The sequence below is a fragment of the Theobroma cacao genome, chromosome 2 (assembly GCF_000208745.1).
Source record: "Theobroma cacao cultivar B97-61/B2 chromosome 2, Criollo_cocoa_genome_V2, whole genome shotgun sequence".
Taxonomy (NCBI): Eukaryota; Viridiplantae; Streptophyta; class Magnoliopsida; order Malvales; family Malvaceae; genus Theobroma; species Theobroma cacao.
The window spans coordinates 34,088,398-34,110,736 of NC_030851.1; the positions used below are offsets into that span (position 1 = coordinate 34,088,398).

Genomic DNA, 22,339 nt, shown 5'->3' on the forward strand with positions numbered 1-22,339 from the left:
GCCTGTTCTATGGAACCCCAAAGCCCAAACTTTGAGTCACCAGAAAAAACACTGTTGAAGATCTGATTAGCGGCCTTAATGGGGAATCACCGCTAGATTCCACAAGGAAAACAGCAGAAACTATTAACTACAGAGTCGGTTCCTTGGAACCGCCCTACGCCCCAAATACATAGCATTCGACCCATCACATTCAAAAAAGGTACATGTAACAAATTAATGATAGCTCTAAAAGAAAAAGATGCGTCTGAAAATAGTACAAATCTTTAGGTGTAAATAGGAGGTAATGGATGCTGCTAGCATTTATTTATGGACGATCCAATAGGGCAACAGATTCGGTGAAGCGCCTCATAGTTAGAAATCATTACTGCCAGGGCCCCCCACATCCCCCCATCTTAATGGACCTCTCTCAGCATTCAACAAGGTTAATCCATTTCATTCTATACATCAGAGAAAGCAAACTGTCTAAGAGTGACCCTCGTGCTGAATGCCGAGTGATCATGATAGTGTAATTTCAGTCCCTTCTTTTGTTTTCTATCCATAAACGCTAGGGCTAGGCCAGAGGGCTGGTCCATGTGGCCCTGGATTTTGAACTAAACATTACAGGCCATTCTTTACCTAGATCGGAACAAAAGATCGGCCTTCTTAATTGAGTTCGTTGAGCTTGAGCCTGCCATTTTCAATATTTTTCTTGTCCTTGTCAACATGAGCTATCTTAATGTTTCTCGTTAACTAATACTTATTTAATCCCTACCAGCTTTATTTCTTTTTCTTTTTTCTCTTTTTCAAATTCAAGTTCCTAATACTGATTCTAGATAAGAAATAATTATTAGGAGCCAACTAGTAGGCAAAGTCAAACTTGGGGGATAATGGCTTACCCCAAAGGTGCAGTTGAGAAAATAATGAAGGCAAAGAAAAGATTCATTAGATAGAATCATAGAGAAGGTATCCCTTTCTTTTCTTGAAATAAGAAATGTTTGAACACTAAGCAAGCTCTCTCTCTCTTTTTAAAAGTCTCCCCCATGAGTCCTGTCCACCAAATTCCATTATTCCTTCAACAAACGAAAAAACCATTCACCACAAAGGCCAGTCTTTTTGATCATTCTTGCTCCCCATCCCTTTTTGTTTTTGTTTTTCCTCTCCTTTTTATCTCATAGCTCAAAAAGGGAAGAATCAATGTTGCAAAAACAGCCCAATAAATCTTCTTTCCAGGAATCTCTCAAAGCTCTTGAAGCTGATATACAGCATGCTAATAGCCTGTAAGTTTTTTTTTTCTTCTTTTGCAAATTGATGGAGTTGCATGTACAAATTTATTATCTTTATCCACAATTGGCATATTATGGTTCATAAAGTCAATTTCTTTGCAACCCATTTTGCATTTTTGCTTTGCCTTGAAATGTTAATAACTGTTTTTCTTCATGCCTAGTTCCTGTTTCTGTGCATTCCATTTGCCTGCTTTTTCTGTTCAATTATGATGCTTTGGTTGAATTTTATCATCAAAAGCCCACTGTGGTGAATTTTGATATTAATATTGTTTTGTGGAGGTTTGCATCTTTTATAGATGTTGATATAGGCTAGTTTTATCAATTGTTAACTGTTCCAGTGGAAATGAAAATGATTGCTTTGGCTTTTGGCACAAGTATTTAACCTTGATGAATTCCATTATTCATTAGTACTTTGTTTCAATAAAGGTCTTGACAGTTAGCCAACAAGAGCTTGCTAATTTTAATTTTGGTTGTAATTTTTTGGGGTAAATTTTGCAGGGCAGCTGCTCTACCAAGAGATTATGGTGGGAATTGTTATCAAATGAGATTATCTTATAGCCCTTTTGCACCTTTCATCCTGTTTTTGATTGAATGGATGGACTATAGTTGTACAAATACCCTTCCTAGTTATTTAGGCCTTTTCCACATACTTGTTTTCAAGGTGAGTTAGTATTTAGTTTCAGCTTCTCTTCTTTTTTTTTTTTTTTCAATTTTTCAACATTCTGAGCAAAAAGAAGAATTAAAAAAGATGAGTTTTTAGTTTGTTATTTAAACAAAGTTCAACAATATTGCCCAGGCATACGTTGATGGAATACCAGCTCTATCCTCCAAAGAAAGGAAAGCAACTCAAAGGGAATTTTACGGTATGTTTTCTTTGGTATTTCTTGTTGATAAAATTCCAATTTGCTTCTTTAGCTTTCCTTTTACTTCCTCATTTTCTGATGCACTTACGGGAAACTATTTGCAGCTGTTATTTACCCTTTGCTCAGACAACTTGGAGATGAGTTTATCAAATTGGAAGATAATAAGAAAAACCAATGCACAGAAGTTTTGAGCAGAAAGAGAGTTGAAGACCGAAAGAGGGTCTCTAATAAAGATTTAGAGAGAGATGATGAATGTGGAATATGCATGGAGAATTGCACAAAGATGGTTCTGCCCAACTGCGGGCATGCCTTATGCATAAGCTGCTTCCATGACTGGTATCCCCAATTTTCATTTTTGCTATTTGTGTTGTCTTTTAAGGTTACATGTGATTATTTAACCTTGATTGTTGATACTAGCATTCCTGTTGCACTGTACATTGATTTGGATTTGTAGGAATGTTCGTTCTCAATCTTGCCCTTTTTGCCGTGGTAGTTTAAAAAGAGTGAGTTCTAAAGATCTGTGGGTTCTCACAAGTGGCAATGATATAATTGATATGGTAACTCTTGCAAAAGAGAACTTGAGGCGTCTCTACCTCTACATGGAAAAATTACCTTTTGTAATGCCTGAGACACATCACTATGTATCTGATTACATGATCTAACAATGAATGAAGACTGCAGTATCAAACCACAGGAAAAGCCATCCATCCATTGTGCAAACAATCTGGTATGGGAAAGCTTAGCTTATCTATTGATCTCTTTAAGGTCTGTTCCATGGCATTTGTATATAGTAATTAACTGAGCTACTGCCTACATCTTGTGAGGGTTTTGAAAGTAGGAAGCAGGTGACTTCGAAGATTTATGGAATTTGGTATAGAGTGGCCTGGATAACGCAGAGAGGCAGGGATTACGAACCTGAATGTATATGTTGCAAAGCAAGATAATAGATGCAAACTTAAAATAAAAAGGTATTCTTGGCATTCAACTCAGCTTTTTTTTGGGACCTGAGTGTTGGAATGGAAATGTAAAGAGATTCATCACTTGGTATCTTAATTTCTTCAGTTTCTACTTACTGTCATCTGATCTATGATGAACAGCATGGATCAAATGTATCTTTTCAGAAATTTGTGCCTCATCAGGAATTTCTATCATTCTGGGAACAATTATTCTTGTCTTTGAAAAGGCCATGAGATTAATAAATCTTAAACTTGAATGATAAATTTTGCATCCTTAAGGAGAAGTTTGATTGTCAGATTAACTATGAATCCAGGGTTTGATGTTAAGATCTTGTTGTTGGTGTCAATTTTGTTATACTAAAATAATGGACAGTTACCTACCCTTTAACAGCAAGCAAAAGATCATGCTTATATAGTAATCACTGTTGTTCTACACTTCTTTATGCTAACCTTTGTTTTTATGTTACTTCGCCTGCATCTCTAAGATACCGCTGGAACTGGATTATGTACTTGCTTTAATTCTTTGTAACTCTTCCCTGACTTAATAAATAGGTTTCCTAATCCTCTCCGTAAAGACATCATAATGAGCATAATCATATGGTAACTTATTTTACCTTCATTTCTCTAGGATGTGTCATTTGGGACTTCGACTTCCCATACTCCCTAAGAACGTGTTTGGTATAAGTACAACATTGAGCTGGATTCTTCTCATCATACATTTTTCCGAAATTGAATTCATCCAAATTTTGGTTAGTAAAAGCAGGGGAGAGCTTTTCCAATTGCCATGAAAACTCCCATCTCTAATTATAATCCTTCAAGATGAGATTTTTACTTCTTTTTTTTTTGTTCCCTTCTTACTTTCTTTAGAGAGATGAGAGAGAGTTAGAGAGAGAATTTGGCAAGAGGGAAGGTCAACTGCCGGTGGGGAAAGGAAGGACCCATGGAGGGTGGTGAAATGGAGGAGAGCTTTGTTTACGATGTTTGTTGAGAATCTGGCCAAAGAAGTAAAGTGGAGGCAACTGAAAAATCTTTTCGATGAATTTGGAGTGGGTGGTTGTCGATGTATTCATCCCAAGGATAAAAGTCAACTCAGAATCGAAATATGCTTTGTGCGATATAGAGATGTTAGGGAAATGTCAAGGACAATTTTCTTGGGGCATAGAGAGGGAGTAGAAGGGAGGTGGATAAGAGTATTGGAGGCTGAAAAACCAAGGGATGATGGGTAGTTAAGGAGGGGAGGAAGCTGGTGTGCCTAAGCAAGAGGAGGTCGTGAAAAGTCATATAAGGAGTTCCTTATGGCAAATCAAAAGGAAAATACAAATAAGACAAGAGAAAGGAGAGTCATATGTGAAGACGCTAGAAAGAGAGATATCCAACGTATCAATGACTCTAAAGGGAAGGTCAAGAAGGTCACTATTGCAAAGGGAGACTTGGAATGGCTCAGAAGGAGTACAGTAGGACAACTTCGAAACTCCATTAATTATGGAGTAGTGGAAAATTCACTCTTACGATAAGAGATCTTTGCCTAAGTTCAACCTATTAGGAGTCCATTTGTTTTTATTACTTTTGGAGAGAAAAAGGATATGAGGGTTTTATTGGAAGATTGTTTTGATCTTTTTGAGTCATGGTTCGTGAGTCTAATTCCGTACTGTGTAGGAATGGAGGAGAGAAGATGGCAAGCTTAGGTGATGCTTAAAGAAGGCCTTTTACATATCTGGCATGAGGATAGCTTTAAAGTTATTGGGAAGACATGGGGTAAGTATATTAGAGCTAATAAAGACATGCTTGATAAATGAAGGCTGGATCAGGTCATGATTTTGGCAGAGGTGAAGTCTTTGAAAGACATTATAGAGTACACCCATATAGCTATGAATGTTAAAGACTACTTTGTGCATGCGTCTATAACAGATACAATTAGATGTGAGCCAACGTTTAGGGTGGACGACATAGGAGAGGAAATAGAAGAAAAAGGATTAGAGGATCTTCGGTCAGTAGATGATGTGTTAAATTGATGGGAAAAGGGCAGTGATAAGCCAAATCTATGGAAAAGGACGACTCTGATTCCAACAATAAGGAGGAGAAAACAAAGTAGTGGATGGGCTGAAAAAAGATAGGAAGGGGGAGTGGTTCTTAAATTGGATTTCGAGAAAGTTTATGATAATGTTAGTTGGAAATTGCTTGAACTTGTTATGGGCAAGATAGGATTTGGGGGTTGGTGAAAGAGTTGGATTAAGGAATGCATTATTAAGGCACAAGTCTCAATCTTAGTTAATAAGGCACTAATTAGGTTTTTTAAAATAGGGAGGGGATTGAGACAAGGGTGTTCACTATTCTCGTTTTTATTGAACATGGTAATTGAGGCACTTAGTAGTATGATAAGGAAGGTTGAAGAGCTGGGTATTTATAAAGGGGTGAGAATCGAAAATAGAGGGCTGGCCATTTCGCACTTATAGTATGCAGATGGCATGATCTTATTTTGAGAACCTTCCTTTGATAATATCTTGAATTTGAGAAGAATACTAAGGTGTTTTCAAAGTGTATCGGGTCTTAAGGTCAATTTCCAGAAGAATCATTTAATGGGGATAAAGGTGGATCAAGATGAGGTCGAAAGGTGACCTTTTCATATATCATGTTAGGTGGGATCTTTTCCTATAACTTATCTTGGCTTATCATTGGGAGTTAACCACAACTCGACTAGATTTGGGAAGCTGGTTCTTGAAAAGGTGAGGGCAAAGCTTGCAGCTTGGAAAGCAAAACTGTTGTCCTTCGATGGAAAGGTTACTTTACTTATATCAGTGCTATGTAACTTGCACATCTTCTTTATGTCCTTGTTCTAGATGTCGAGTAGAGTGAAGAACGAACTCGAAAAAATTCAGTAAAGGTTTTTGGAGGAGTTACGGATCTTAAAAGAAAAATTCACTATCTCGAATGGAACAAGGTATGTAATTATAGGAAATATGGAGATATAGGGGTGATTGACCTGAAAATTCAAAACTATGCTTTACTTAACAAATGGATGTGGTGGTACGGGAAAGAAAAAGGAAATTTATAGAGAGAAGTAATTGTGACAAAAATCAAAAGTGACGATTCGAATCTCCAGCCAAACTTGAGTGAAAATAGGAGTGTTTCAACTTTATGGAAAAAAAAAATCATGAATCCCCTTTCCCCTTCTAACAAATATTTCTTGCAGGTGTCTTCTAATATTGATTTTTAGTTGGAAATGGTGATAGCATTTGGTTCTAAAGCGAGGAATGAATCGAAGGCATGATTCTGGCACAAAGCTTTCAAAGGATCTTTGCTTTAGCCATTAATAAACATGGGAAAATTGCTAACTATGGGAGATGAGAGAACGACACTTGAATATGGGATAGCCAACTTAGGAGGCAAACTTTCAATTGGCAGCAGGTAGAAAGATTGTTAGGCGAGTTTCCGTTGAGCAAGAAACTTAAAGATGGTATAGTTTGGAAAAGAAAAATAAATGGGGAGTACATTGTCAAATCATTTTGTAAGTATATTCTTGTTACTAATGAAACATTAGACAAAATATAGAGTTTAGTGTGGGCAAGATTTACTCTAAACAATTGATCCATAGTAAAATAGCAGTGAAGGAAGAATTAGCAAAAAGGAAGGTATTACAAGAAAATTCATTACTATGTGTTTTGTGTACTTCAAAAATGGAGACTTGTAATCACTTTTTTTCTTAATGTAAAAAAACTTGTAAAGTATGAGGAGGTTGGTGCAAGAAGTGCGAGTATAAGTAGACAACTCAAAAAAAAAAAAATTAGAGCAATTCAATCTTATTCAAACAATTAAAATTAATTAATTAACTAAAACTAATTAACTAAAATTAAAACCAATAAGAAAAAAAATTAAAATAATAATACTTTAGAAAATATCAAATCAAACAGGTTTAGGATTACAATATTCCTTACACTTCATCTAAATCTTACATCTTTTCTTTAACTTATTTCAACGGGTTGAATTGCTAACCTAGAGTCATCAATTATTTATAATGGTCTTCCGACTCGTCTTATAAAAATATCTATTTTAATCAAAACACTATATCCCTATGTGAATCGAAATTAAAATAGACTCATTAAGTTCAGGCTCTAATCTAGCTACATATGGCCTATTGGTATATTCCTATCCTATACGCAAATCAATTAATATGATCATATGCTATCCTAATTTTAGTCTACTCTAAACTCTCTTTCCCAAGTTTGTTTAGATTCCTAAATCAATTTAATTGGTGGCCAAGCAATTAAAAGCATTAAGAACAAATTGGAATAAACAATTTAAATTCCATTGAAAATAAGTAAGACAGAGATTAAAAACTTAGACAATTGCAATCCTAGAAAAAGAAATTTAGTTACTCATAATCGCAAAATAAAATAACATTGTATAAAATTCAACCATTGAAAGTATCAAGAACGATAAAAGCTAAGGAACAAAACAAAACAATATTTGTCGTCTTGATCTCCAAGTTTCAACCTCAACTTCTAGTTTCTTGAATCTCCCAAAGGTTCTCTGGCTAATGTTGTTAAACATATCCTATTTATACTAATAAACTTAACTTAAAGTTCCTTAAGCTGACCTAGGATTTAATTGGGCTTAAAAGTATAATAAGAGGCCCAAAATTCAATTGTCAATCTTTACAAATTTATATTCTCGATATAGTACGTTTAGCTATTTTTCGACGTGATTTTCTCCATCTTCAAGGCAGAACTGGGCAAAGTAATCTTCATAAAAATTGTAGCTCTGTCTCTTAGCTTTCCACTGATCCATGAATCACATCATTTGGAGTTCTGTAGCTCGAGACATGGCCAAAATACTGAAGCATATGCAAACAGATTCTGGATCTTTTAACATCTTACTTTCCAAAATTAAGCTCAATCACTTTTAATCCTACAAAAGAAATATAAAAACTAATAAATCATAACCAAATTAAAAGGAATAACATAAAATTAAAATAAATAACTTAAAAGTAACCTAATTATAAAAATAACTAAAAATAAGTAAATTATAATTAAAAATTGAGGACTTACTTAATATTTAATAATAAAATTGGAATAAAATAATTCTATAAAATAGAATTATCAACTACTCCCTAGACTTGAGACAACAGATAGTTTTGTATGTGGAGTACTATGCTTTGATTTCATCTTTATGGGTGCCTAATCAAGGATGCCAAAACAGGATGTTTTTGAGTATAGTATGAAACATATGAAGGCAAATGAGTGGTCAAGATAGGAATCATCATCTCAAGTGATTCAAGGGAAAATATCTCATTAGTTCTTGATTGATATTAGCTTAAATCCTTGGCCAAGGTAATTAGGAGATTATGAAATGAGTTTCATAAGTCTCCATAAAGCTAATGATCTAATTGCAAGAACAAATATGGAGATTAATAAGAGTAGGCACTGCACTAAGCTCTTATCATCTTTGGGATATATGATGAGAGAATGAATTGCACTGAAAAACTGTACACTGAAAGGTTGTCAAAGAATCCTTTGACTCTCCTAATAATTGGGTGGTCATGATGCATTGCTAGATGCTAATCATGGTCTATGAAATTGAATTAGTTAATTTAAAATTGAATATTATTCATTTAAATTAATTAATTAATAATATTATAATTTAATTCCATTACCAACATGTTATGAACTTAATGGGTCACACACAAAGGCTGCAATTTGGATTAAATTGAGAGTGTGATGATTTAAGTTAGACTTAAAATCAAATTCTAGGTTTTAACTACTAAGGATCTAATTAAAAAAATTTAATTAGGTATTGGTTAAATATTATAATTTTATAATATTAAGGACTTATTTTGCAAATTTCAATAAGTTAAACCTAGATATAAATATCACATTATAGCCACTCTTTTTTTTGAAAGAGAAAAAAAAAAGATTTTTCTCTTGAGTGCTGCCACTCTTGAGAAGTTTATTTTCTTTTGAAAACTTCTCCTTTGATTCTTTACTGGAAATCAAAGAAGAAAAGAGGACAAATCATTGTCCACTTGCTAGCACAAGCCCGTGCCATAAAGCTCTCTCATTGAGAAGGATCCTTTGCAATCGTGTATGCATCATTGGAGGCCAAACGATTGAGTGATTGGTATTCTTTCATACAAAAAGTGTTCACGTTTTGTCATAAAAAAGAATCCATTTAATTACGATATCATTTGGAAAGGTAAAACTTTTTTTGATTTTATGTGATGCTTAACTTTGCATTAAACAACTAAGGTGATCCAAAAGTAAGAGGCATGAGTTTTATTTTATTTCATTTTTTTTTATTTATTCAGTTGCGTTGATGCTCTAATCATGTCATTCCTAACAGTGGTATCAGAGCTTCTTTTGGCTCGTTTTAATACATAGGTATGTCTTATTATTGTTTAATTTCAATTTTGATTGGATGTGAGGTATTTGGAAGAGAGCAAATAAGTGTTAAATTTTGATTATGTTTTAAAGTAGTTTATCACATATTCGAGTTTTGATTTTTAATACTTATTTGTTTCGGCAACTAATTTTGTTTAAGTGTCTCAATTTTGCAGAACAATATGTGCATGAGATGCACAAAAGAGTTTGGCAAGAAAAGGATTCGAATACATGGAAAACAAGATGCGGTTTGGTGATAGAATTCGATTCTGTCTAGATTTGCATATGGATTGATTTTCAATTTTTAACAGGGGTCTAAAAGCCTCCAAAAATTCTGAAAAATTTGGAAGTAATCTGCATTGCAATTGTTTCAATATGATTAATTACCAGCTGAAAATGGTAAAGGAAAGGCTGTGAAATCATGGCTGAAACCATTGCTGCCAACAGTAGTTTTAGGTCACGATTTTGCTAAGAAAGTCATCTTCAAAGAGTCCTAAAATTGTGCAATTATTGTACCTTTTTGAATAAATTATGAAGTTTGAATATGTTCAAAAGATGCTTGGAAAGATCACTAAAATTAAGGGATTCAATCCCTTGATTTATGCCATCATAATGCCACATATGCAACCCAAAAACTGCAGCTATGTACAGGATACATAGGCTGCGTTTTTTTGGGGTTTTGACCAGCTAAATCAAGTCCAAAAATTATGAAATTTTAATATGGAAAGGTTCCATATGTTAGCTGACCATGGTTAAAATTTGGGAATTAAATTCCCTGATTTGATGCTGCATCAAGCCATAAAACTGTGACTGGTACACTGCTGCCAGAATATTGTAAAGTCATAGTTTTTGGGATTTTAGTGTCCATATTTGCAGCCTAAATTGGTGCAATTAAAAACTCTAATTTAATAAACAATATCTTATGGAAAAGTTCCAGAAAGATAAATTTTGATATATTTAAATTAGGGAATTTGATTCCTTAAAATAAGGATATCAGGATTTAATTAATCACATTCATAAATTTAGAAATTTGATTCCTACAAATATGGGAGTGTGATAAATATTGGCAAGATAAATATCATGAATTAATTTCCTTCTTTTAAGAAGTGAAATTTGAATAGGACAATTAAATATAATTAAAGATAATGTTGTCTTAAATATTATATTTAAATTATCTAATGAGATTAGATAATTGAAGACACATAATCTTTAATTTAAAAGGATTAGTAAAAGTTTTTTAAAACGTTTAAAGATTACAAATTAAAAATGTTTTAATCTGTAATAATATTTTAATTCTAATCCTAATGAGGTTAGGAATGGATAATATTACTAATACTGATTAGTAAAGACTTTCCATATATGGAAAATTGTTTACATACATGGAATTAAAAAATGAACTCGAAATTAGTTGTACACTAATTTCGGATGCCTCATATGATTAACAATTAGAATAAGACATAGTTTTAATTTTATGTTCATCTGGATGGATGAATGTGGATGATTATGGACTAGGCCCAATATGATTGTGGATGTATGGTTAAATTGTATCATGGTATTTATTTATTAAATAGGGTCTGCGCACCCTGCCTTTCTCTTGATTTTCAGGGATTGTAAAATTTTTTTCTCACTTGACTCCCCTCAGATGTACCACGAGGTTTTTTTACTAAAATGTAATTAGTTACATATAAGTGTAGAATTAGGATTAGTTTAGGAGTTATTTTACAATTCGAAGATGAAGACCTAAAGGCGCCATGAAGATACAAAGAGGAAGATTACAATATATTGTATGTTATCCCCTAGGTTTGACCAAGCTAATTTCCTTCGATGGCTCAAGGAAATTAGTATAGATAAAGTCTATAATCATCCAAAGTAGTATGCATGAGATAGATTTATTTATGCAATTAATAAATGCTATGCATGCAAAGATAAGACCTTAACTAAGTTAAAAATAAGAAAATCCCTCGGTAAATACTGAGTCACATGTCACGCATGATTAAGTTGCCTTCCACCATATAGCAAGATAACCTAGCTGATCTTTTAATCGGAGACTTGTTGAGCACACTTAAGGTTACACTTTTACATGAATATGTTTAAGCTATTGGTGGGTCTTACTCAACTAGTTGTATAAAATTCAGATGTTTAGAAACTTGATTATTATGGAAACTAGAGGCAATGGCTAGGCAAAACATAAATGATATGTTTAGGCAATGTGTTGTCACCTAGCTGATCTAGGAGTTGTATAGAGATAAAATTGGTAAGCTCAGTTACTTACCTAATCCAGCTATCATGGCTTGTTGAGCACACTCAAGGTCATGATTAGAATGGATAAGGATCTTAACCCACAAAGAGAATCCTTGTAGAGATCTCTCGAGGTGATATGGAGGGTTATCTTGAAGAAAATAATGGGAGCAATCAATTTACGATTTACTATCTCATCTGAATTGATTATAATACATGATCACTCATAAACATTCTTTAAATGTCTAAGTTGTTAGAATGCGAATACACATTACTTTGCGCAGCATACTTGATGTCATGATGAAATTAGGGCCAAAATGTTTGGATTAGTGTATCAAGTTCAAAAATGTTCTCAAATATCTATTTAGAATAGATGTCATTAAGGAAGAAATCCTTGCCTTCTTGACAAGGTCAAAGAATAAGAAACTTGTAGAAGTTTCACCTTTGACCATGTATATGATTGAAGTAAATCTGTCTATTATTGTTCGATCATCATGGGTATTAGATACTAGAAGTGGGTCACACTTATGTAATGACATGAAGGTGCTGGAAAAGAGTAGAATATTAACAAAGGGAGAGGTGGTCCTAAGAGTAGGAAATGGAGCAAAGGTTGTTGCAACGGCTATGGGGATAGTTACTATACCTTTACCTTCTGGGTTGATCTTGGAATTAAGAGACTGCTACTATGTTCCTTCCATATCTCGAAATATCATATATGTGTCATACTTGGCAATATATGATGATATTGAATTTTGCATTAAGGGTAATTGTTGTTCTTTCTCGAAGGGAGAGATGCATTATGGTGCAGGGACACATTCGAACAGTCTCTATATTCTTGATCCCAGGAGACCCATATTTAATATAGAGGTCAAGAAAGCAAAGAAAGATGATCCAAAACTATCTTACATCTAGCACTGTAGGCTTGGACACATAAGTGAGACTTGCTTAACCAAATTACACAAATAAGGTTATATCGATCCATTTAATTATGAATCTTATAGAACATGTGAGTGTTGTCTCCTTGGTAAGATGACCAAGTCGCCTTTCACCAAGAAGGGTGAACGAGCTGAGGTGTTACTAGGACTTGTACATTCAGATGTATGTGGTCCTATGAATACTAGTGCTAGAAGAGGATACTCTTACTTCATCATCTTCACAGATGACCATTCTCGCTATGGTTATGTATATTTGATGAAATATAAATCCGAATCCTTTGACAAGTTCAAAGAATACATAGCGAAGGTTGAGAAACAAACTGAGAAAAGTATTCTCACTCTTAGATCTGATCGAGGAGGAGAATATCTTAGCCAAGAGTTTTAGGATTATTTGAAAGAGAATGGGATTCTCACACAATAGACTCCTCCAAGGACTCCACATCACAATGGGGTGTTTGAGAGAAGGAATCAAACATTATTAGACATGGTTCAATCCATGATGAGTCGTGTAGATCTTCCTATATCTTTCTGGGGATATGCCCTAGAAACTGCTGCGCGCATACTGAACCAGGTTCTTACCAAATCAGTTGATAAGACACCATATGAGATATAGAGTGGGAAAAGGCCTAACTTGTCTTATGCTAGGATTTGGGGATGTACTGCTTATGTGAAGTGTATAATGTCTGATAAGCTAGAAGCGAGATCAGACAAATGTAAATTTGTGGAATATCCTAAAGAAACACACGGATACTATTTTTATAATCCCATTGAGCAAAAGGTGTTTGTCTCAAGGCATGTCACTTTCCTTGAGAAAGAGTTCTTAAATGAAAGGGCTAGTGGGAGTAAAGTTGTACTTGAAGAAGTTCGAGACCCACAAATTAACATTCCATTAGAACTTGAGCTTGAAATTGTGACATCTAATGTACAACCACAATCTCAAGAGGCACAACCACTCAAAAGATCTAGTAGAATACGTCAAGCTCCAAAGAGATATGGATTTCTCTTGGAAAGGGACGCATTGCCCATAAATGATGAGCCTACAACTTACGAGGAGGCGATGTTGGACATCGATTATGAGAAATGGCTAGAAGCCATGAAATCTGAAATGGATGCCATGGATACCAACAAAGTATGGACTTTGGTGGATTCACCTGAATGGATAAAACCCATTGGGTGCAAGTGGGTCTTTAAGAGAAAGATTGATGTAGATGGCAATGTGTAAACCTTTAAAGCTAGACTGATAGCAAAAGGTTACAAACAAAGACAAGGTATTGACTTTGAAGAAACATTTTCACTAGTTGCTATGCTTAAATCCATTAGGATTTTGCTTGCAATTGCTGCATACCATGATTATGAAATATGGCAAATGGATGTAAAAACTGCATTCCTTAATGGAAACTTGCGAGAGGAAGTGTACATGACACAACCTAAAGGTTTTATATCCAATGCTAATGCTAATAAGGTGTGCAAGCTTCAAAAGTCCATTTATGGACTTAAGCAAGCTTCTTAGAGTTGGAACATCTGTTTTGATGAAGCTGTAAAAGGGTTTGACTTCATAAAAAATGAGGATAAACCATGTGTCTATAAAAGGTTTAGTGGGAGTGCCATAATTTTCCTAGTGTTATATGTTGATGACATATTGCTCATAGGAAATGATATACCATTGCTACAATCTACAAAGATTTGGCTGTCCAAACAATTCTCCATGAAGGATTTGGGAGAAGCAACTTACATTCTAAGAATAAAGATCTATAGAGGTAGATCTAAAAGGTTGCTAGGTCTTTCCCAATCCATATACATAGACAAGGTGCTAAAGAGGTTTAGCATGATGAAGTCCAATAAGGGACACTTGCTTATGTCACAAGGCATCTATCTCTCCAAAGAATCAAGAAGAGAGAGATCGCATGGATAAGATCCTATATGCTTCATCAATAGGATCTATCATGTATACGATGTTTTGCACTAGACCGGATGTATCTTATGCTTTAAGTGTCACGAGTAGATACCAAGCTAATCTTGGTGAAAGTCACTAGATAGTTGTGAAAAACATCTTGAAGTACTTACGAAGAACTAAGGATGTATTTCTGGTTTATAAAGGAAATGAACTCCAAGTTAGGGGTTATATGGATGCAAGCTTTCAAACTGACAAAGATGATAGCAAGTCGCAAAGTGGATATGTATTCACACTCAATGGAGGTGCTGTGAGTTGGATTAAGAAGTGAGTTCCAAACAAGAGACAACTGCAAATTCTACAATCGAGGCCGAATACATCTTTGGGTCTGAGGTAGTGAAAGAGGCAATTTGGATTAAGAACATTACTAAACTAGATGTGATTCCTAGCATTATTGATCCAATACCTTTGTAATGTGATAACAATGGAGCCATTGCACAAGCAAAGGAACCAAGGTCTGATTAGAAATCCAAACATGTATTACGACGTTACCATGTGATCAGAGAGATCATTAGAAGAGGAGACATTTGTATAGAGCGTATACCCACTGTGGATAATATTGTTGATCCTTTCACTAAAGCACTGTCCCAACAAAAGCATAATCATCATGTTGAGAACATTGGTATTAGATACATAGGTGATTGGCTTTAGTGCTAGTGGGAGATTGCTAATATAAGCCCTTCAAGCCAATCTGTGGTTGTATGGGAACTGCAATTTTGAGATATTCATGTATGACATTTTATTATTCATAATAACATTAAGGTAGTTCTTTATCCATAAGTTTGTCATTTAATTACTTTTTGTACTTATGCAGATAAAGCCCATGGAACTATATATGCCTTGCAAAGGAATTATATTGGGATATAATTATGAGATCCTTATGCATTAAAGTATTGTTCTTAAAAGTTCCTGATCATTGTATTATTGAAACAGGGTATCAATAATGCTCAAAGATTGGCACATGTTATGTTCCTTACTTGTGAAGTAAGTAATCGTTTTCATAGGTTGAAGTATAGAGATACTCGAAACTAGCATGTGGGTGTTTGCCATGGGATAGCGAGTTCATTGAACATGACCCGCCATGAGAAGTGCATTTGGTATTTCACTCAAGTGTCTATGCAATACTTCTCATGTGTCAATTCTGTAACTACTGTTAGTTAAAATCCTACTATGCAAGTATACGTATCGAATAGATAATATATTAACAAGCAGGTATCGATCCCACAGGGAATTGCTCTAAAACTTTACTAATTACTAAAATTAGAATAATTCAATCTTATTCAAAAAATTAAAATTAATTAATTAACTAAAACTAATTAACTAAAATTAAAATCAATAAGAAAAAAAATTAAAATAAAAATACTTTAGAAAATATCAAATCAAACAGGCCTAGGATTACAATATCCCTCATACTTCATCTAAATCTTACCTCTCTTCCTTAACTTATTTTAAGGGATTGAATTGCTAACCTAGAGTCCTCAATTATTTATAAGGGTCTCCCGACTTGTCCTATAAAAATATCTATTTTAATCAAAACACTATATCCCTATGTGAATTGAAATTAAAACAGACTCATTAAGTTCAAGCTCTAATCTGGCTACATATGGCCTATTGGTATATCCCTATCCTATACACAAATCAATTAATATAATCATATGCTATCCCAATTTTAGTCTACTCTAAACTCCCTTTCCCAAGTTTGTTTAGGTTCCTCAATCAATTTAATTGGTGGCCAAGCAATTAAAAGCATTAAAAACAAATTGGAATAAACAATTCAAATCTCATTGAAAATAAGTAAGACAAAGATTAAAGACTTAGACTACATGTGAGTTCAATTGCAATCCTAGAAAAAGAAATTTAGCTACTCATAATCGCAAAATAAAATAACGTTGTATAAAATTCAACCATTGAAAGTATCATGAACGATAGAAGCTAAGGAATAAAATAAAATAATATTTGTCGTCTTGATCTCCAAGTTTCAGCCTTAACTTCTAATTTCTTGAATCTCCCAAAGGTTCTCTAGCTAATGTTGTTAAACATATCCTATTTATACTAATAAACTTAACCTAAAGTTCCTTAAGCTGACCTAGGGTTTAATTGGGCTTAAAAGTATAATAAGAGGCCCAAAATTCAATTGTCAATCTTTACAAATTTCCATTCCCAACACAGTACGTCTAGCTATTTTCCGATATAATTTTCTCTATTTTCGAAGCAGAACTAGGAAAAGCAATCTTCATGAAAGTTGTAGCTCTGTCTCTTAGCTTTCCACTGATCTATGAATCTCATTATTTGGAGTCTTGTAGCTCGAGATATAGCCAAAATACAGAAGCATATGCAAGTAGATTCTAGGTCTTTTAACATCTTACTTTTCAAAATTAAGCCCAATCACTTTTAATCCTACAAAAGAAATATAAAAACTAATAAATCATAACCAAATTAAAAGGAATAATATAAAATTAAAATAACTAATTTAAAAGTAACCTAATTATAAAAACAACTAAAAATAAGTAAATTATAATTAAAAATTGAGGACTTAGTTAATATTTAATAATAATATTAGAATAAAATAATTCTATAAAATATAATTATCACACTCCCAAACTTAAGATTTTGCTAGTCCTCGAGCAAAAGAAAATTACAAAAAAATAATAAACATAAAAAATTTTTGAACAAGAGATAGAAGTACCAAATCATGATTTCTCAATTTTTTTTCTTAGAAATTAACTACAATTCCAACATAAGGTAACATATAACTAATCCTTAAATTCATGCATCAATTTAAGTGAAAACTTATTTTTCGAATGGACTTCTGTCTGTGTGAATGCTTTCTTACAAAGAATATCATGCAATTTGGATTAGTTTATGCCAATTCTAAGCATAGATTAGTACTATAATCCCATAGGTTTGCTTTTCATCTCTCTCTTCTCTAATGTAGAGTAACACTTATTCAAGGATCAATAGGTCTTTATCAAGCTTGTAATGTAAGGCTAAGGTGAAGGTATGATAAAGGATATATTTAGGCTCAAATTCACCCTAAGCACTTAATCAATCTAGGACACATAAAAAGCTCAAATTTTTTTTATATGACACCCCCAAACTTGAAGTAAACTTTCCTTTGTACATAACACTTTTTTTCTTTCTTCATCTTTTTATTTTTTTTAACCCCCAAACTTATTTTTTGATAATTATAAACTAGGGATAATTTTGCTAACAACCATCACTTCTTTTTATTTTTTCACACCTTTCTCCTTCAATTTATCTTTAAGCTCAAACCGTTCTTTAGAAAGATTAAAATACTTAGAGGGTGAAAGGTTCAAATTGCTGGAATTAAATAAAAAGGCCAAGGCTAATATAACTGTGTAATTACAAAGAAAAGGTAAATTAGGCTCAAAAAGGGTGACTAAGGATAAATATAATAAGGTAGGCTAAAAAAGGCTCAAACGGTCCAAAGATGGCCTAAATCACTTCTTATCCTAAGTGTTATCTAAGATTTCGCCTCGAGAGAAAATCTAGCAAATTCTAGAATTCTTGACTTCACTATACTTTTTCATCAACATAAACTTTCTCTAATCGCATAAAAATTCTAAGTAAAAGAGTATAGTGCTCAATTTGTTGGAAGTCACATTCTAAAATAAAGCTAACACAAGAATATCACATAAAATTAAATCATAACTATATGCTTCCCAAAAGCTAAGAATCAAAAGATAATATCATCTTGGGATTGGGAAAATCATGGATGAGGTGCAACTATCTCAACTTTTTTTAAAAAAAAAACACAACAAAACATGCGAAATATAAATAAAACATGCAAGATATAACTACTCCCCCAAACTTAGAATGAACATTGACCTTAATGTGATAAAAGAAAATAAAAGAAAAAGGACAAGAATACTCCCCTACTCTGAAGCTGCAGTCTGCATGTCCTCCGCATGGCCTCCACCCATCATCAACTCTCAGCAACAAAGCATTCATCAATTAGATATGTAGCAAACGAAAAGTTCATGAATCCATTATATGGGTAACAAGAAATTGGCACTAATCTTCAAAATTTTCGACACTCTAAGCATTAATCATGAGGAAGTCTGAAAAACTCATTAACAAACATGCACAATTGATTCATTCAAGGTTAAAAAATTATAAAGTTTGCCATTAACACAAACCTCATCCTTTCTTTACACAAAATAATTGAAAACCAAGTGTTTGAAGGAGTACTAACCTTAGGAGTGCAGGATTTCAAAAAATAAAAATAAAAATAAAAAAAATCCAAGTAAAAAGAAAATGCAAAAATTTGGAGTGAAAAAGAGAAGACAAAGGAAGGCAAGAGATTGGCAAGAAGAGGAATAATGGGAGTAGGGATGGTAGTTGAAGAAGAAGAAGAGTGACAAAAGAAGAAAAGAAAAAGAAAAAGAAAATATAAATAAAAAAATAAAAAAAAATATTTTAAAAGGTCGCAGCGCATAATATTTTTTCACCCGAAGCTTTACGCTTCTGGTTTGAGTGCCTCGCTCTCAAGGTTGAGCGCCGCGGCTCTCAGGGTTGAGCGTCGCGGCTCTTAGGGTTGAGCGCCGCGGCGTTCAACTTTTCTGCCAATCTTTTCTTTGTTTAGCACCACGACTCTCCCTTTAAGGGCCACGGTGTTGAAACATTCTGTTTCAGCGACTATTTGTTGCTTCGTCTAGCATCGCGGCTCTCGCTTTGAGGGCTGCGGTGCTGAAACATTCTGTTTCATGCTGCAACGCTGATTTTTTTTTTTTACTTGCAAAAGGAACCATAAAAAAAATTAGTAAATCAAAAGAAATAAATTCTAACTAAACTAAAGAAATTAAATAAAATAAAAGTTAAAATAAGTAAAGTTTAGAAACTTGGGTTGCCTCCTAAGAAGCGCTCGTTTATAGTCACTAGCTTGACTATAGTGCCCCCTTTTTTAGTTCTTCGTCCTCGAAATATGGTCTAAGGCTCATCCCATTAACCATGGTTGTTCTTGTATCCTCACTATAAATCTCAATTATTCCACAAGGATAAGCTTTTACTACTTTGAAAGGACCCCACCATCTTTCTTTGCATTTCCATGGAAAAAGCTTGAAATATGATCTAGAAAGCAACATTACTTGTTGTCCAATCTCAAAAGGACAATTAGATGGTGGTGGAGGATGCTCTGTTGGTGATTGCTCAACTCTCACAAGCGGAGGTGGTGGCTTAAACTCAAAGATTGGTGCTTGCTCACTTATAGGTGGAGAATTAGGTTCACCTTTTCCTTCATCAATTAGCTCCACTCTATAGCAACAATTTGTAGAGCTAGGATGTTTATTTGCATTGAAAATATTAAACTCAACTACCTCTTCTCCAACTTTAAAAGTTATCTTGCCTTCCCTCACATCAATGATTGCGCTTGTGGTAGCCAAGAATGGTCGTCCCAAGATTAAAGGAATTTATTGATCTTTTTCCATTTCAAGCACAATGAAGTCCACCAGAATGTAAAGATGCCCAACTTTAACCAATACATCCTCAATAATCCCAACAGGATGCCTGATTGTTCTATCTGCTAATTGCAAAGAAACTGTGGTAGGTTGTATCTCATTAAGTCCAATTTTCTCAGCAATTGACAAAGGCATGATTGAAACACCTACACCCAAATCACATAAAGCTTTAGTAAATTTAAATCTACCAATAGTACAAGTTATAGAAAAACTCCCTAGATCTTTAAGTTTTGGTGGAAGCTTGTTCTGAATTATTACGCTGCACTCCTTAGTAAGTGCCACTGTTTCAAAATCTTCCAGTTTCTTCTTCTTATTTAAGATGTCTTTCAGGAATTTGACATAACTTTGCATGTTTTCCAAAGCTTCAGCAAAAATGTTCATGTGGAGTTTCTTGAAGAAATTGAGGAATTTCTCAAACTGTTTATCAAGCTTTTGTTTTTTCAACCTTTATGAGAATGGTGGTGGAGGATAATTTGCTTCAAAATTCCCTTGATTTTTAGCTTGCCCATTATCTGTCTTTTCCTCTTTAACTTCTTTCTCAACAATTGCCTTGTCATCATCTATATGCTCCTTTGAAGATTCAATTGATTTTTCATTCACCCTTCCGACTTCTTTTCCACTCCTAAGTGTAACTGCATTACAAGGTTCCTTACCTTTAGGATTGACTTCTATATCACTTGGTAAGGCACCTTGGGGTCTACTGTTGATGGAGTTTGCAAGTTGTCCCATTTGGGTCTCAAGATTTCTCAAGGAGGCTCCATAGCTCTGAATTATGGGATCAGTTTTCGACATATATTGCAAGATAAGTTCTTCCACTTGGGACTTCTTTTCAGGAATTGGTGGTCTAGATTGTTGTTGAAAACCAGGAGGCACGTTGGGGTTTGAATTGGAAGGCCCTGTATTGTTGTTCCATGAAAAGTTTGGGTGGTTTCTCCAACCAGGATTGTATGTATTAGAGTATGGGTTATTCTGCTGCTTGTTGAAGTTCCCCACAAATTGGACTGATGCAGAATCGTATGAACATTGATCACTTGAATGGCCATCTCCATAATTTTCACCAACTACACATGAATTTTGAACTACATAGACTCCCAATGTGTCAATTTTCTTGGATAATGCAGCCACTTGCGCAGCTAAGTTGCCAATTGCATCAATTTCATAGGCTCCAACAGCTTTTCTCGAACCCAACCTTTCTGAAGGCCATTGATAATTATTTGAAGCCATCTCTTCCAACAAATTATAAGCATCTGCAACATTCTTACTCATCAATGCCCCTCCAGCAGCAGCATCAATTGTGGTTTTAATTGACCCAACCAACCCATTATAGAATGTTTGAACTTGCAACCAATTAGGAATCCCATGATGTGGACATCTTCGCAATAGTTTTTTAAATCTCTCCCAAGCTTCATACAAGGACTCACCATCAAATTGTGTGAATGAGGTGATATCGTTCCTCAACTTTGCAGTCTTTACAGGCTAAAAGAACTTTGCGAGAAACTTTTGAGCCAAGTCCTCCCATGTAGTGATAGACCCATTAGGTAGTGAATTAAGCCAGCTTTTTACTTTATCTCGCAGAGAGAATGGAAACAGTCTCAATCTAATAGCATCGTTAGTTACACCATTGTATTTAAAGGTATCATAAATCTCCAAGAAATTTATCAAATGAGCATTAGGATCATCGGTGGGTAACCCACTAAATTGGACTGAATACTGGATCATTTGAATGTAAGCTGATTTAATTTCGAAATTATTCGCATTGATGGAAGGTCTCATAATGCTTTGGTGTAAACCTTGCAACAGAGGAATAACATAATCTCGCAATGCTCTATTTGCTTCGGGAACCATATTAATGGCATTATTGCCATTATTAATGTTATCCTCGGCCATTATCTGATTTAAAGCTGCAACTTGTAAATTTTCCCTTCGATGCCTTCTAAAAGTTCTTTCTATCTCAAGATCAAAAGGAACAAGATTAAAGTTGTCTCTTCTTTGCATACAATGACCAAATATATCTACAAGATAAACAAAATCTAAAATTAAAACAAGAAAAATAAAATTTGAAGTAAGACCAAATTGCTTGGTATTAGTATTAGTAAAAATTGTAAAAACAATTCCTCGGCAACGACGCCAAAAACTTGTCAGTTAAAATTTTATTGCGCAAGTATACGTATGAATGGATAGTATATTAGCAAGTAGGGTATTGATCCCACAGGGAATTACTTTAAAACTTTACTAATTACTAAAATTAGAACAATTCAATCTTATTCAAATAATTAAAATTAA

General features: G+C 34.1%; 3 protein-coding genes across 3 annotated transcripts; 1 reads left to right on the plus strand and 2 right to left on the minus strand.

Moving 5' to 3' along the window:
• LOC18609656 (E3 ubiquitin-protein ligase RNF8-A) lies at nucleotides 815-3,338 on the plus strand. The gene is made up of 5 exons (XM_007044885.2): nucleotides 815-1,256; nucleotides 1,761-1,923; nucleotides 2,059-2,125; nucleotides 2,230-2,461; nucleotides 2,580-3,338. The coding sequence occupies exons 1-5, from the start codon at nucleotides 1,174-1,176 to the stop codon at nucleotides 2,785-2,787; spliced, it is 753 nt and encodes a 250-aa protein (XP_007044947.2). The 5' UTR covers nucleotides 815-1,173; the 3' UTR covers nucleotides 2,788-3,338.
• LOC108660712 lies at nucleotides 20,009-20,437 on the minus strand. Its single transcript, XM_018114980.1, has one exon. It carries the CDS (start codon nucleotides 20,435-20,437, stop codon nucleotides 20,009-20,011), a length of 429 nt encoding a protein of 142 aa, XP_017970469.1.
• LOC108660713 lies at nucleotides 20,504-21,943 on the minus strand. Its single transcript, XM_018114981.1, has 2 exons — nucleotides 21,620-21,943; nucleotides 20,504-21,532 (listed from the first exon to the last, which is right to left on the minus strand). The coding sequence occupies exons 1-2, from the start codon at nucleotides 21,941-21,943 to the stop codon at nucleotides 20,504-20,506; spliced, it is 1,353 nt and encodes a 450-aa protein (XP_017970470.1).